The sequence below is a fragment of the Emys orbicularis genome, chromosome 3 (genome assembly GCF_028017835.1).
Source record: "Emys orbicularis isolate rEmyOrb1 chromosome 3, rEmyOrb1.hap1, whole genome shotgun sequence".
Lineage (NCBI taxonomy): Eukaryota > Metazoa > Chordata > Testudines > Emydidae > Emys > Emys orbicularis.
This window is the reverse complement of record NC_088685.1, coordinates 6,470,869-6,486,154: the sequence shown is the minus strand read 5'-3', so window position 1 is coordinate 6,486,154 and position 15,286 is coordinate 6,470,869. Positions and strand designations below refer to the sequence as shown.

The 15,286-nt window shown below is 49.3% G+C and overlaps 1 protein-coding gene across 3 annotated transcripts in view; it reads left to right on the top strand.

Annotated features, from left to right (window-relative positions):
- Positions 1 to 15,286, top strand: part of EFR3B (EFR3 homolog B) — a 68,338-nt gene that overhangs the window by 16,468 nt on the left and 36,584 nt on the right. For all 3 annotated transcript variants that reach the window (XM_065400853.1, XM_065400854.1, XM_065400852.1), the window contains exon 3: positions 7,851 to 7,972. In XM_065400853.1, coding sequence (XP_065256925.1) covers positions 7,851 to 7,972 — 122 coding nt within the window. The remainder of the gene's footprint in view (positions 1 to 7,850; positions 7,973 to 15,286) is intronic.

Below are 15,286 nucleotides of genomic sequence, written 5' to 3'. Positions count from 1 at the left end.
TCAGCGTCTAGATCAGCTAGAAACCTCTCCCCTGATGCAGCCCCGGGCCAATGTACCTGAGCAGCGAGGGGCGGGGAGAGGATCAGGAAAGCTGTCCCCGCCCGTTCATGCTCCAGCAGCACAGACTGTATGCAATAGCATTCCAGATCACGAAGCAGGACAGCCTTGGGGGAGAATTGCCTAGTGGTTAGAGCAGAGGACTGCTGCTCACATGATGAGGGTTCTGTCATTGTCCCTGGCTTGGTGGGTATGTACTGAGATATATGGAGATATACCTATCCCATAGAGCTGGAAGGGACCCTGCAAGGTCATAGAGTCCAGCCCCCTGCCTTCACTAGCAGGACCAAGTACTGATTTTGCCCCAGATCCCTAAGTGGCCCCCTAAAGAATTGAACTCCCAACCCTGGGTTTAGCAGGCCAATGCTCAAACCACTGAGCTATCCCTCCCCCCAAATGCCTTATGAATAACAATGGGCGCTGAGGATTTGGCTACTGCTTGGTTTGTGGTATTTCCCTGTGGTTCTCTCCCCCCCAGCGGTCAGTTGCGTTGCTGGCAATGGACTCTTAATAAATTATTCCAACTACGTTCTGGTCTGACTGGAGGGGACCCTCTGCCTGCCATGTGTTGTTTTGCACTCCATAATGCAGAGGAATGCTCAGGACAATTTCTGCGGAGAACCTGCAGTGTTTGTGCTGGGAAATGGGTACCGGTAATGAGACGCTTCCTCCCCTATCTGCTAAGGAGAAACTGTTTCAGGTGCATGCTTAATTAAAGGGTATTGTCGCAAACAATCCCTCCCGTCATGGAGCTAATGGTGGAGGCGGGAGGATGCTGTTTATAGACAGCCAGGCTGAGTCACGCCTGTGAAATCTCGCCTTCGAAATGTCTCCCCTTCGCTGAGTCACGCGTTGCTAATCCCCAATACTGATCATTCTCACAGCCCCGGTGGGAGGGGTGTGTGTGTGCACGTTCCACATCTGTCTCGGATGTGCCCAGCTCATGGTGTCTAGCAGAGATGTGTGCAAATCCTGTTATTACTGTACCCCTGAAGACATCCATTCGCCCATGCAGATTCTGCACCTTTGGGGAGTCTCGCTAGTGCAGAAATCAGGCTCAGACACATGTCGAAGGCCCCCCCCCCCAGTCCTCTGACACGTGCCTGCATTCCCCTTAGCACATGGGCTTGCTGGCCAGGGGTATAGGTACCAACCCGTGTCCCAGCCTGACCACTTTGCAGTGAGGGCATAAAGCACGGTTGTGGTGCTTGTGTTCTGATAGTCCCCCAGCGCTATCCCACAATTCCCAGGGCCTGCGTGTTCCAGCCCTTCTACATCCCGACCTCCAATTCGCCTCCTATGTGCCGGAAGCAACTTGCTGGTTGAAGTGCAGCTGCTTGGTGTTTAACCCCACGTGGACTGGTCAGCTTTGCACTGTGACTCTAGTGTACCTCTGCGTAAGCAGGTCCCTTCTCAGGACTCGGAGGTCCTAGGTTCAGCAGAGATGTGGGTGGGTCCGGTTCTTAATTTTGCAGTGTTTCTGTACTGACATCTGCAATGGCGCTCGGTGCTGTACGTAAAGGCTTGAGCCTCCAGGAGCTAACAGTGGCATTCAGATGCGTGCATGAAACTTCCCATAGCTGTCGTGTGTCAGGGGTGTTAGCGTGAGTTTGGGGTGAGGGGGATAGTGGTGGGGGTGGGGTGGGGGGAATCCTGCAGCGGTTTCTCAACACGGCTGCCCTGTGAGATAGGGAAGGATCGTAATCCCTCTATTATAGGTGGAGAAGCTGACACACAGTTGGGAAATGATCTGCAGAGCCTCAGCAACTCGGAATTAGAACCCAGGAGTCCTGGTGACCCCACCTGCTCTAAGTGCGAACCCAGGAGTCCTGGTGACCCCACCTGCTCTACCTGCAGATGTTTATTTAAAAAATCTCATCGAAGTTAGTTCCTGGAATTTTTAATAATTTAAGTCATAAAAATGTTCCAGTGTCTGTCAAAGCTGATGCTTTGATCTTTAGGTACCTGTCTCTGGCTTCTCCTGCTTTGGAGAACTTTGAAGTTTGTGTGGCTGGCGCCAGCCCCACTCTGAGCCCAGAGACACTGCTGGGTGTTTTCAGATATGCTTCAGTCTATGTACAGCAGGGAAAAAGCATCATTAAAAACCACAGGTCCCTCTGCACTCACAATGGTTGGTTTGAGCCTGGGTCTCCGATCCAGTTAATCAGGGCCTGCTAATGGCTGGTGGAGCCTTTCATCTACAGGTCACTAGCTCCAATCCATCTCCGGGCAGGCGGAGCACAAAGCGATTCTGGAGTGAAATGCGCTGTTGGTCTGAGTCTAGTTCCTTATGGACATATGTTGCCATTCCATGCGTATTAAGGTAGTATCCAGAAGCCCCCCCCGTCCGATCCGGGTCCCGTTGCACTAGGCGCTGGCTAAACAGACAGAGGGAGACCGTCCCTGCTTTCAGACAGCTCAGGCGGTAGTTGGCACCACCTTGCAGCCCTGGTTGGCAGGCAGAGCAGAGCAGAGGCAGGCAGAGCATTGGCCACAGATCGAGTGGGCCCTGGAGAATGTTCTCCTTTCTCAGCCCCCGGAGGCAGGGCCGGCTCCAGGCACCAGCTTAACAAGCAGGTGCTTGGGGCGGCCAAGGGAGAGGGGCGGCACCTGCGGCAATTCGGGGGCGGCAGGTCCCTCACTCCCTCTAGGAGCGAAGGACCTGCCGCTGAACTGCCCGCGCCGATCGCGGCTTTTTTTTTTTTCCCCCCAATTGCCGCCGCCAGTCGCGATCGCGGCTTTTTTTTTTTTTGCTTGGGGCGGCAGAAATGCTGGAGCCGGCCCTGCCCGGAGCAGGTCCCTGCAGGCCAGGAAAGAGGCAGATTGGCAGGAGACGGGCAGCATGCAAGAAGCTCACGCTGCCTGTATGCTGTGCTCTGGAGCGTGTCAATTGGGCATCTTTTGGGAGCACTAAATGCCCTCCTACTTTAAACAAACCTTCTCCCCGAAAAGGAGAGGCTGCAGCCAGCACTGCCGGTGCCAGCCGACATTGAAGGGAGCTTTAGGATTCTAGGGTGACAATCACTGGAAACTAATTCAAATCAGTGTCTTCTGTTGGGATAACTAGCTCCTTCCCTGGTGGGGGGGATGGGCAGGAGAAGCCCTCCCAGTTCTCTCACCCCGGGTCCAAGTCTTGTCCCATATCAGCACCCGGAAGTGCAGTAAGCTAAGCAGGCGGCTCCCTTCTTGTGCAGCCAGTGGTATAAGGTTCATTATATAACACTGCTGCTTTTCCTGGTAAATAATGGAGGCATTTATAGGTTGAAAGTGGGTCCCTTTTTTCTGGGAACAGTTCCCAGTGCGGCTGAGCCGGCTTGTTGGATTGCACAAAGCCAGTCTTTCATTTCCTCTTTGGATCTGACATTTTATTAAGAGAGCAAAAATCGTGCGCCTAGAGGCAAATCAGACCCTTCTGCCCATGCAATGATTTGAACACCGAAGGCAGAGGCTGAGCAAAATGTGCAGATGATACAAAACGACTCAAGATAGTTAAGTCCCAGGCAGGCTGTGAAGAGCTACAAAAGGATCTCTCAAAACTGGGCGACTGGGCAACAAAATGGCAGATGAAATTTAATGTTGATAAATGCAAAGTGATGCACATTGGAAAGCATAATCCCAACTAGACATATAAAATGATGGGGTCCAAATTAGCTGTTACCACTCAAGAAAGAGACCTTGGAGTCATTGTGGGTAGTTCTCTGAAGACAGCCACTCAATGTGCAGCGGCAGTCAAAAAAGCAAACAGAATGCTGGGAATCATTAGGAAAGGGATAGATAATAAGACCGAAAATATCATATTGCCTCTATATAAATCCATGATATGTGCAGATGTGGTCATCTCATCTCAAAAAAAATGTATTGGAATTGGAAAAGGTTCAGAAAAGGGCAACAAAAATGATAAGGGGTATGGAACAGCTTCCATAGGAGGAGAGATTAATAAGACTGGGACTTTTCAGCTTGGGAAAAGGGGGATGTGATAGAGGTCTATAAAATCGTGACTGGTGTGGAGAAAGTGAATAAGGAAGTGTTATTTACTCCTTCTCATAACACAAGAACTAGGGATCACCAAATGAAATTAATAGGCAGCAGGTTTAAAACAAACAAAATGAACTTTTTTTTTTTTTTTTAATCCCATTATATTTTTTCCACACAACGCACAGTTAACCTGTGGAACTCCTTGCCAGAGGATGTCATGAAGGCCAAGACCATAACAGGGTTCAAAAAAGAACTAGATAAGTTCATGGAGGATAAATCCATCAATGGCTATTAGCCAGGATGTGCAGGGATGGTGTCCCTAGCCTCTGTTCACCAGAAGCTGGGAATGAGCGACAGGGGATGGATCACTTGATTACCTGTTCTGTTCATTCCCTCTGGGGCACCTGGCATTGGCCACTGTCGGAAGACAGGATACTGGGCTGGATGGACCTTGATCTGACCCAATATGGCCATTCTTATGTTCTTATTGAGTGGCATAAACGATACAGACGGACAATTTGGATGCTGTTCTCCCAGCAGCCTCGCAGGATAGGCAAGCAGAGAAAAGGAAAAGAATCAAGTCTAGCCCCATCTGGCTGGTGGGGGGAGAGAGGAGGACTTGACGTGCTCACTATAACTTTGAGTTGCAATGGTGATGGGCACCATATTAGAAGCTAGATAGACCTAGCACACTTCAGAGGTAAGTCGTATGCTCCCCATTTTGCAGATGAAGACATAAGAACGGCCATACTGGGTCAGACCAATGGTCCATCTAGCCCAGTATCCTGTCTTCTGACAGTGGCCAATGCCAGGTGCTTCAGAGGGAATGAACAGAACAGGGCAATTTCAAGTGATCCATCCTCTGTGGTCCAGTCCCAGCTTCTGGCATTTGGAGGTTTAAGGACACCCAGAGCATGGGGTTGCGTCCCTGACCATTTTGGCTAATAGTCATTGATGGACCTATCCTCAATGAACTTATCTAGCTCTTTTTTTGAACCCTGTTATGGTCTTGGCCTTCACAACATCCTCTGGCAAAGAGTTCCACAGCTGTGTTGTGTGAAGAAATACTTCCTTATGTTTGTGTTAAACTTGCTGCCTATTAATTTATTTGGGTGACCCCTGGTTCTTATTCATAGACTCATAGACTTTAAGGTTAGAAGGGACCATTATGATCATCTAGTCTGACCTCCCGCATGATGCAGGCCACAAAAGCTGACCCACCCACTCCTGGAATAATTCTCTCCCTTGACTCAGCTGTTGAAGTCCCCAAATCATGATTTAAAGACTTCAAGTCGCAGAGAATCCTCCAGCAAGCGACCCCTGCCCCATGCTGCGGAGGAAGGCGAAAAACCTCCAGGGCCTCTGCCAATCTACCCTGGAGGAAAATTCCTTCCCGACCCCAAATATGGCGATCAGCTGAACCCCGAGCATGCGGGCAAGATTCTCCAGCCAGACCCTTGTATTATGTGAAGGGGTAAACACACTTCCCTATTCACTTTCTCCACACTAGCCATGATAAAACCGTAATGAAAGCAAGGGAGTCTGAAATAGAAGTGATGCATAAATGTCTCTTTCTGGCAGAGGGAGTGGGTCTCTGCAGTCTTCATTGCTTTGCTAATGGACGGATGGTGGCTTGGAGCATAGAGCTGATGTGCTGGCCGCAGGCTGGACTACAGCTCCTGGAATGAAGCATTTCTTAGAGCCTTCTTCCACGAGCAGTCGCTCCTCTCTGGGTGTTTGCTGTGTTGCACTAGTAATTAGGACAGTTTTGGAGATAGCTTGGCTGTAGAGTATCCCGGCCTGCCTCACAACGCCATCCAAACGCAGCTGCTACTGACACAGCCCTTGTGATGTAGGAAAATTGCACGTGCTGTCGAATCATTATCTGCCCAGTTTTATAGGTGTCGCATAGTATTAGCACAGGAATTGTCTGTCGGGCTATAGTAGCCAAAATCTTACCAGGGAATTGGTTGTGCCTGCGTTTGGAGAATGAAAAAATAAAGCATGTGGGATTGTTAGCAACAAAAAAAAAAAAAAAATGTCAAGGACTCTGCCGTTCCCTGGGGGATAAAATAAATCCAACGTGTGTTCAAAGTATCACAGCATTGGTAACTTTCTAAGAGGTTTGTCTGAGGTTACACTCAGGAAAGCAATGACCTTCTCTTCAACGCAGCTACTCCCTGGGTGTTCAGGTTAGATGCCAATGCTTGCAATTTTATACTGAGTCTTGCGGTATTTGATGTTTTTCTGAAAGCTGCAGCTTCAGGTCCTGGAAAGAAACTGCCGAGACTGTCGGCTAAGTCTCTAGCCCTCGTGGTTGCAGAGAAAAGCTTGAAAATGTGACTCTGAAAGGCCCGAGCTGTAGATCTGCTGACTTTACTGACACAACAAGTTTTTACTCCAGTTAGCCCTGCGGAAGCAGTGCGGCTCTGAGTTGGATTCTATCAGCAGGAGTAGAATTGTCAGCTAAGTTCTGTGGGTAGATTCTCCACTGTTTCCTGGTGGAGATGTTAAAAGCAGGAAGAATCCAGTTGGATTTTCAGAGTCTCATAATGCTATTTTAAACCTTCACTTTTCAGGCCTAGATTCCCAGGTCAGCTAGAGCAGTGCTCAGTGCCCTTCCAGGGGCATTAGATGGCTTTATGCCATCTTTCCATCCTTTCAGATCCTGGAGATACTGAGGTTGAACCAGCCAATAATGCAAATTAGAGCAGCCTCAGGGGTGCTCTAACTTGTCAGTGGAAAAAGGCCCCCAAGGTGCCACTCCCCCAGCCAGGATCACCAGAGCACATTGCACTGCCATCTGTGACATCCCCCTTCCAATCCCCTGCCTATCCCTCCATGGTGGGGGCTGGCATAGGACTGGCTATCCAGCTCAGGATTCTCCTACATTAGAGGTATCCTCAGCTGATGCCTTTAATGCAGCTTTAAGTCCTCTTTGTATCACTGGAGCCCATAAAAGCTATAAGAATTATAAAAGAGAGATTTTTATTATTTGCAGTGGTGTTGTGGCCGTGTTGGGTCTAAGATATTAGAGAGACAAGGTGGGTGAGGTTATATCTTTTATTGGACCAAATTCTGTTGGTGAAAGAGACTAGCTTTTTCACCCCACAGAGCTCTTCTTCAGGTCTGGGAAAGGTGCTCAGTGTCCCAGCTGGTGGGACAGATAGTTTAGCATAAAACTAGCATAAACATTCAAGGTGAAGTGGCCTGTTAACACCTCTGCAGTCATAGGACAAAAAAGGGGGGTTAGCGAGTGACGGTTTGTTTAATAAGCCATAAACTAGTGTCTTTATTAAGACTGTGATTTTTAGTGTCTAGCGAAGTTATGCATTTAAGCTCCCAGGCTGGTCTTTTGAGGTGTTGTGCAGGTTTCCATTGAGGACGAGGACTGAGAGGTCAGCTATAGAGTGATCGCTTTGTGAAATGTTTTCATGCAGAGGTGATACGGTGTCTGTCTTTTATCATTTTCCTGTGCGAGTTCATTCGAGAACGTAGTGGTTATCTGGCTTCACCCATGAAGTTGTTATTGGGGTGTTTATTGCACTGGATGTTGCGATAGGCGTGAATAGGACCCATGGATCTTGACAGGTGTGTTGTGGGGGGTGTTGATCATTGTAGCTGTGGAGATATGTCTGTCAGTTTGGCATCTGTTGTTCTGGCAGGGTCTGGTGCTGCTTTGAGTTGGTGTGTCCTGCTCTGTGAGGAGCTTGCTTCTGATGTTGAGCTTGGTGAGGCTTACTAATCATTTTTCTCCCTCCCTCCTTTGCTTTCCTTCCTCTGGGCTGACTTTCTCTCGTTCGTTTTCCTTTTTCCAGTTTGTGAAGTTCGCGAACATTGAAGAGGACACTCCGTCCTACCACAGGAGCTATGACTTCTTTGTGTCACGCTTCAGTGAGATGTGCCACTCCAGTCACGATGAGCTGGAGATCAGAACAAAGTGAGTATGGAATAAAACACTTCAGCCCCCACTTCTGTCTAGCAAACGAATGACTGAACAAGTGAATGAAACTTTTAGGGCTTGTCTACCTGAGGGTGGTCAGGAAAGTTAAACCGAATTAACTACAGGTTAAATTTAAAGGGGATGAGTTAAACCTCATTAACCTGTGTGGATGCTCTTATCAAGACTTCAATTTTAATTTGGTTCATCTTAATTCATCTGGAAGTGAATTAAATTAATCTGAATTAAGGCCACTCTAATTGTGAACGAGAATGTCCACACAGGTTTAATGCAGTTTAACTAATCCGTTTTAAAATTAATGTGGATTAATTTGCCTGAGTGTCCCCATGTAGACAAGCTGTTACATGATGCTTTTCATCTTGGGATCACTGTGCAATGGAGCCTATGAACAACCTCTGGAAGCTGAAGCCACTTGTGGAATGGAATCCAGTGGCTCTCCATGCCATCCCACAGCTAGCGCCGGTTGGGAATTTTTCAACAAAATGTGTTTTTTTTTTTTTATTTGGAAAATGCCGACGTGTTGGAATCAAAACTGTTTGAAGAAACGTACTGGGTTTGCCAGAACTTTAATTGAGAGAGATCTCTTGGGTGCAGAACTGAAAGAGGCAGATGCCGTGGGGTAACTCAGTGGTCAGAGCACAGGACTTGAATACAGCTCTCCTTCATCCCAGGTGAATGGGTCCCTGCCTGTTTTTTTTTCTGTTCTGATGTGGAACGGGAAAGTTTCTGAACTCTTGAAAATATTCGCAGGAGAGGAAAACCGTTTCCCACCCAGATCTACTCCCAGCCACCTAATAGAGTAAGCCAGTTCCTTTGCCAATGGCTGTTGGGCATAGAGGATACACATTCACTCTCTAGGACAACCTCCCAGAGACCACCAGAACTCACTAGAGAGAGGCCATCAAATTGGTAGTGACCCAGTGACTCAGATCAGGGTTGAGGCACATGGGTAGGAAGTGTGCACCTAGTGTGTGGTTCAACATAGGACTTCAGTCTCCAGTGCTGTTGAGCTGGTTCCTTAGAGCAGCATTAAAATCCACTAATGTGACCGAGTGCTTGATTATAATATTGAAATACGGAAAGCGAGTGTTAATGAGCGGCTCGCTTTCCTGTGCTGGGAAGATGCTCCTCGGGAGGATTAATTATGACTAACACAGACAGATTAATGTTGTTTATGGTGATCTCGTCTGCAGTGCATTTAAAAACAACTAGCACTTAAAATTACCTCCTCTCCGTCCCCTGCAAAGCATTCGGTAACTGACTGTGACGCTCTGGGGGGGTCAACCAGGCCAGGAAGAGGTTCAGTCAACACCTGTTTGCAGGGGAACTCAGTAACCCTTCCAGCCCTGAGTTCTCCTCCCACAACATCTTTCTGCAACTCCCAGCCCCTCTGACTGAAACGCTCACACAACCATTACCAAGGTCACTGCTCCTTTAGAGAGACAATATACAGCAGCCTGTTAGCTTAACTGGGGTTAACACCGCCTTCCCTTCAGTCACGGCACTGAGCTGGTTTATAGCAAACGTAAAGCACGTTTGTGAAAAGAGAACCTCGGTGTAAGTGATCCCATAAGGATAGAAATGGTTACAAACAAACAAACAAAAGTGAAAACACTCTGCTAAGCCTGAAATTCAGCAAACGAGAGTCTTTTGTTCCGAGAAGTTGTCTCGCCGCAGTCATTCTTCCAGCATGGCTGGCTAGTCCTTAGCCAGGATCCCAACACAGAGTTCAAAGCGCTTGGTTTCTTTGGCCTGGTCTACACTAAAAAGTTAGGTTGACCCAGCCACATCGCTCAGGGGTGTGAAGAATCCACACCCCTGAGCAACGTAAAGCTGACTTAAGCTCGGGTGCAGACAGCGCTAGGTGGATGGAAGAATTCTGGCTTCTACCCCACTTGTGATTTTCGTAATGCAAATGATCTTCCTGCAAAGTCCAGTACGAAAGAATAGACCCCTGTCCTTGGCCACTTCTGGCTTCAGGTGTCCGCCCCTTTCCTTCGTCTGGAAAAACCCGTTTATCAACTTCTACTGGCATGCCTGCGTCAAACATGTTTTAATCGCTTTCCAGCACATCTATATAATTCTTTGTAGGGTAACTGTACCCACATCCCGCAAGGACACGAATGAGCAGTGAGTTAGTAGTTTTCCAAAGATATATTACGTGCCATCTTTTGGAGCAATGCCACGGCAGCAGTGTGTGAAGCACACTGAGCCGGCCAGCCAGCTGAGACCCGTTGCTCCAGGCCCTCTGGTGCTGGGGTTCGACTGGGGGCCGTTTCAGTAACGCCCTGCTATTCTCGTAACTATATTTTGCCCGTGGTTAGGCTGCGGTCTGTTGAGTTTGAATTGCTTCCCCTCATCTCGTAGCGAGGTTAGGCGTTCTAGAAAGCCTTTCAAAGGCCGAGGAATAACAAGCAGGGAGAGGCCAGGGACAGCACAGAGTAATAATTCAGTGCTTCAGAGCAGCGTCAAGAAGAGGTGATCGTTTGGTCTCTGGTCTTGGAATCTGGAACCTTAGAACAGCCAATGCTCAGACTATGCACAAACCCAGAGCTAAGGGCATGAAGTTTTGCTGTCCTGGACTAGTTCAGTGCAGCTGGACACACTATTAGTAGCTTTATGGTAGCCCTAGGTGCTCCAACCAGAATCTGGACTTACATTATCATGGGCGCTGTGCAGTCATATGGTAAGAGACAATCCCTGCACTAGATTGGAAACAGGGGTGAAAGTAACTTAAAGGACTTACCGGTACGCCGGAGTCCTGAGCGGGGGCGTGGCCTCAACCGGAGGGGGCGTGACCTCAATCGGAAGAGGCGGGGCCTTTCAATATTTAAAGGCCCTGGGGCTCCGGCTGTGGCTGGGAGCCCCAGGGCCTTTAAATCACCCTGGAGCTACCCGCTGCAGAGGTGGCTGGGAGCCCCGGGGCTCGGGGTGAATTAAAGGGCCTGGGGCTCCCAGCAGTGGCTGGAGCCATGGGCCCTCTAAATCACCACCAGGGAAGCCGGTCCAGTCTGGCACGGCGTACTGGCTCTTGCCGGTACACCGGACCGGACCGGCTTACTTTCTCCTCTGATTGTAGAGCTAACAATCTAAATCGACTAATGGCGGGAACAGACGCACAGAGAGGGGACATGACCCAGGGTGGGTCGTTGGCAGAGCTGGGAGTAGATCCTAAGGTCCAGAGCTCCCTCCGTTGGACCACCCGGCCTTTCAGATAGTCTAGTGCTCAAATAGTGCAGTGGTGGGTACCAGTGCGAGAACCTGGCTAGAGAAAGCTAAGGTTGCAGTCACTTGTAACTTTCAGGTTTTGCTTCTTGGGGCCTGCTGCTTGAAGGAGACTTTTTTTCTTTTGGAAAGTGGGAATAAAACCACGCCAGCCATTTCCGAGAACAGGGAGAGCGATGGGGAAAATATTTTCCCAGTGGGGGAAAAGTAACATTGGCGGCTTTTGTGTTTTGACAGCTGTCTGGCTGAATCGGCTGGGACTAGGAAGCTGATATTTGACAAGGAACTAGCCTTAACTGAGAAGAGATGCCTTGAAGTGTTCTAGTGAAAATTGGATGAGATTTGGCTGAGTTCTAAGGCTTTGAAAATTGCATTTTCACACATGAAGAATCAACTTTTAATATCTGAACAATCACAAGGAAGAATAATACACCCCGCGGCACCCATAGCACGCTGTTCAGCTGGTGTCACAGCTCAATAAGGACTGGGGGCTCCAGGATACTTGGAGTGAGATTCAGGCTCTAACAGCCCCAGTGCCGGGAGTGTTTGGATTCAGCTCATTGGCAAGAGAGAGGAGCCATCGCTAAGGCTACGATTTAGTCACGGGTATTTTTAGTAAAAGTCATGGACAGGTCATGGGCAATAATAATAAAAAAAAAATTCACGGCCCGTGATCTATCCACGACTTATACTATAAATACCCCTGACTAAATCTGGGGGGGGAGGGGAGAGGGTCACTCTGGGGGAGGCAGTGGGGGGGCTGCTGGGGAGGGTGGGGCCAAGTGGGTTTCAGTTGCCACTGGGATTGCAGACGCCCCGACATCCAGGCGCATTTGGATCTAGAGTCTGGGCCCATCTCTGTTTGCAGTGGGCTAAGTCCTGAGGTTCCCGCTCCGGTTTTACTGATCGAAAGCCTTCACAGACTGCCGCCCCTCTTTACTTCTAGTGCCCCAGTGGGGAGTTTGTTTGAGCCCCGGATTAGGGTCTACGTATCTTGGGCTCCATGACGTGCTGGTCCACGCACAGCTGCAGTATGTTCGCTGGAAGGGCTTGCCGGTGACTTACCAGGGGAACATTATAGTTTATAATTGGGGGGCTCTTACGACACTTGCAAACAGTTCATTGAGAAATGAACGCCTAGAAAACGTGGAGAAAATAGCAACTATCCCGTGACCCTTATTCACAGGGTCATGATTTCCAATTGCATTGGGCCTCTTTTCCCCCTGACTTGGTTTCAGCCAACCCCTCCATCCATGACGATCTGCCCTGCCCTGGGATACTAGGAAACATCCTCTGTATTTCAAACAGTTCTGCCCATGTACTTCACACACCAGTTCCCTTGACACCTCCTGCATCTCTAACGCAAGGGGATGTTTGTTCTCCTGCAGCATACCTGCTTATTAGCCCCTTTTTTAACACAGAACAAAATTCTTCTAGTCTCAGCCCTCGCACACCTGTTTCACCTGATGAAAGTCAACAAGCTGCCTGGGAGCTCAGTCTGTGATTCAGCGCCAGGTCCTCAGTTGCTGTAAATCGATGGGTCTCACTGATTTATTCCAGCGGCGGGTCTGATCCTTAATGTTTATTGATAAGTGAGGTCACAGGGCCAAGTTCAGACCTGGGACGATTCCCCTGAAGTTATAATAGATGTGTTCTCTCTAAACGTAACGGAACACTGCAGCGTTTTTCTCCCCCTGGGATTGCTGGGAATTCAAACCATGTCTTTAAACAACGCAGTCATTTTCCAGGGAAGAGATGCTGCGTGGGGTGAACCATCCCTTAAGGAGGGTACGTTTTTCCGGGTTATGTCCCTTTTAACCACCTTGGGCCTCATATCTGCAGTGGTGCTGCAGTGAGCTAGGCTGGGAGTGAGCATGCGCAGGCACTGCGTGCCCAAGCATTGATGGCATGTCAGACACCGCTCCTCCCGCCTGGTCTGCTGGCTTTCTTCAGACTCCCTTGGGGCCTGGGGGGAGGTTAGTGTGTTTGCTTTAGGTCAGGGCTGCTGTATTTGGGGAAAGAGGCGAGCCGTAGGAGCCGCAGAGGAATGAGAGGCATTTACACCAGATCCTCAGCTGGTGTAAATGGACGTAGCTGATTTCCACCAGCGGGGCTCTGGCTCAGAGGTCCTTGTGATCCCATCCAGGGGACGCCGCGTGTGTTTAGTGATCGCCCCACTAGGGAATGCAGGATCGGGACCTTCGTAAACCGTCCAAGGCAGGGATCTTGTTGGCCAGTTTGTCTTGAAGGCACCTCTTGTGGCCCAGTTTAAATAATAAGCGTCCCAGCGGAGCACCCATTCGGATCTGGCGGGGGATTGTCAAAGGCAGAAAAGGTGCCCAACTCCCATGGGAGCCCGTTCCAATCTGGAGTATAGTTTAGGTTCTTTGGGCCGATTTGTTCTCTGCAGCTTATTTCCCCCTTACTGTGATCAGGGGACATTTTATTTTCCCTAGTAAAACAATGGTGCAGAAAACTCATTATTTCCCCCTGACCCGTAGAGCACAAATGATCTTGGTTCAATTACGCCGTGGATTGCAAGAGCGCTATTCGGCAGCTCCTGCAATCCGGGGAGACGTGCGCTGTGTTCTTCGGCGTTTTAGTTCTATTTAACAGCCCTCCTTTGGGAGTTGCCTCGGGGTGAGAAAAGTGCGCTGGTCAGATCTGAGGTTCCATGAACTGGTTTCATAAAGTGTGTTGGGTTATTTTTATTTTTCTGGCTCTAGGAGACCACTGAGTATACAGATTGCTGGTCTGAGTGAAGGGGCGGTCTTTGCTTGTCATCACAGCTGAAGAGTTTGGGCTCTGTGCAGAGCGGGGGATTTCTTAGTACAGAGAACGTTTTTGTAGTTCGCTAGAATTGAACCTGGGACCTTCAGAACCGAAAGGACAGCACTCACGCTAAAGGAGTACCTCTCTGAGCTGATACAAAGCAGAAGTCTCTTCTTGCTGGAGCCAGCCATTAGAGGGAGATGTGAATGATCATACACCTCTACCCCGATATAACGTGATCCGATATAACACGGGTTTGCATACAATGTGGTAACCCCGGGGCTCTGGCAGTGGGGCTCGGGCGGCGCTTTAAACGGCCCAGGGCTCTGGCTGCTGTGGGGAGCCCCGGGCCCTTTAAATCGCTGCCGGAGCCCTGCCCCCGCTACCCCGATATAATGCGGTTTCCCCTATAACGTGGTAGGGATTTTTGGCTCCCGAGGACCGCGTTATATCAGGGTAGAGGTGTATTATGTTGGACCAGATCTTCAGCGGGTAGAAATTGGCATGCCACCATTAAAGTCAATGGAGCAAAACTGATTTCCGTTAGCTGCCCCATTGCCTGTTGGGGTCTGCTAGGACACACAGAGAAATAACACCACTTGCTTATTTGCTTCTAAGTCAAGATGGGCTTGAACCAAAATCCTGGCTCCAAACACCCTCAGGCTCTGAGGAAGATCAGATCTGGGTCTGAACTTCATGGCTGCCCTTTATCTTTGCATTGGGCTAAACCAAATCCCCAGATCCAACCCCCTCCCACATGCTGGGGAAATTTAGATTTTGATCCAATTCTAAACGCTGCAGCCTGGGCCCATCTTTGCTTCTAAGCAGATTGACCACTCTGTGAAGTGAGAAATAATGTCACGAGTTCACCCCTTGGCCCTGGCTTGCTAAGCACTACTGGTGCTTTGTCCCTCTCTAGCGCCTTTCACCTCAGGCTCTTGGAGCACTTTACAAACTTCAAATTAGTCCTGACAGCAGCCCCTGGGAAAGACAGAAGTAGCGTTCTCTCTAGTTTAGAGATGGGGAAACCGAGGCCCGGGGAAGTAAATTGACTTGCATGGATCACTCCGTGACCCAGCTGGAAGGAGAAGCCAGAGCCTGGACCCTGCCATACCCTGTTCTAACTAGAGCGGGTTGGGAAAATGCCAACAAAACATTCTTTTCACTAGAATTTGCCAGTTTGTCAAGCTTGAAATATTCGGTGGAGAGGGTTCGGTTCGATTTGACGAAGTTCCGTGAGAACCCTGCTGGGTTTCCTGCCAGCTCGCCCCCCCCCGGTTCTTCAGCAGCCTGTCA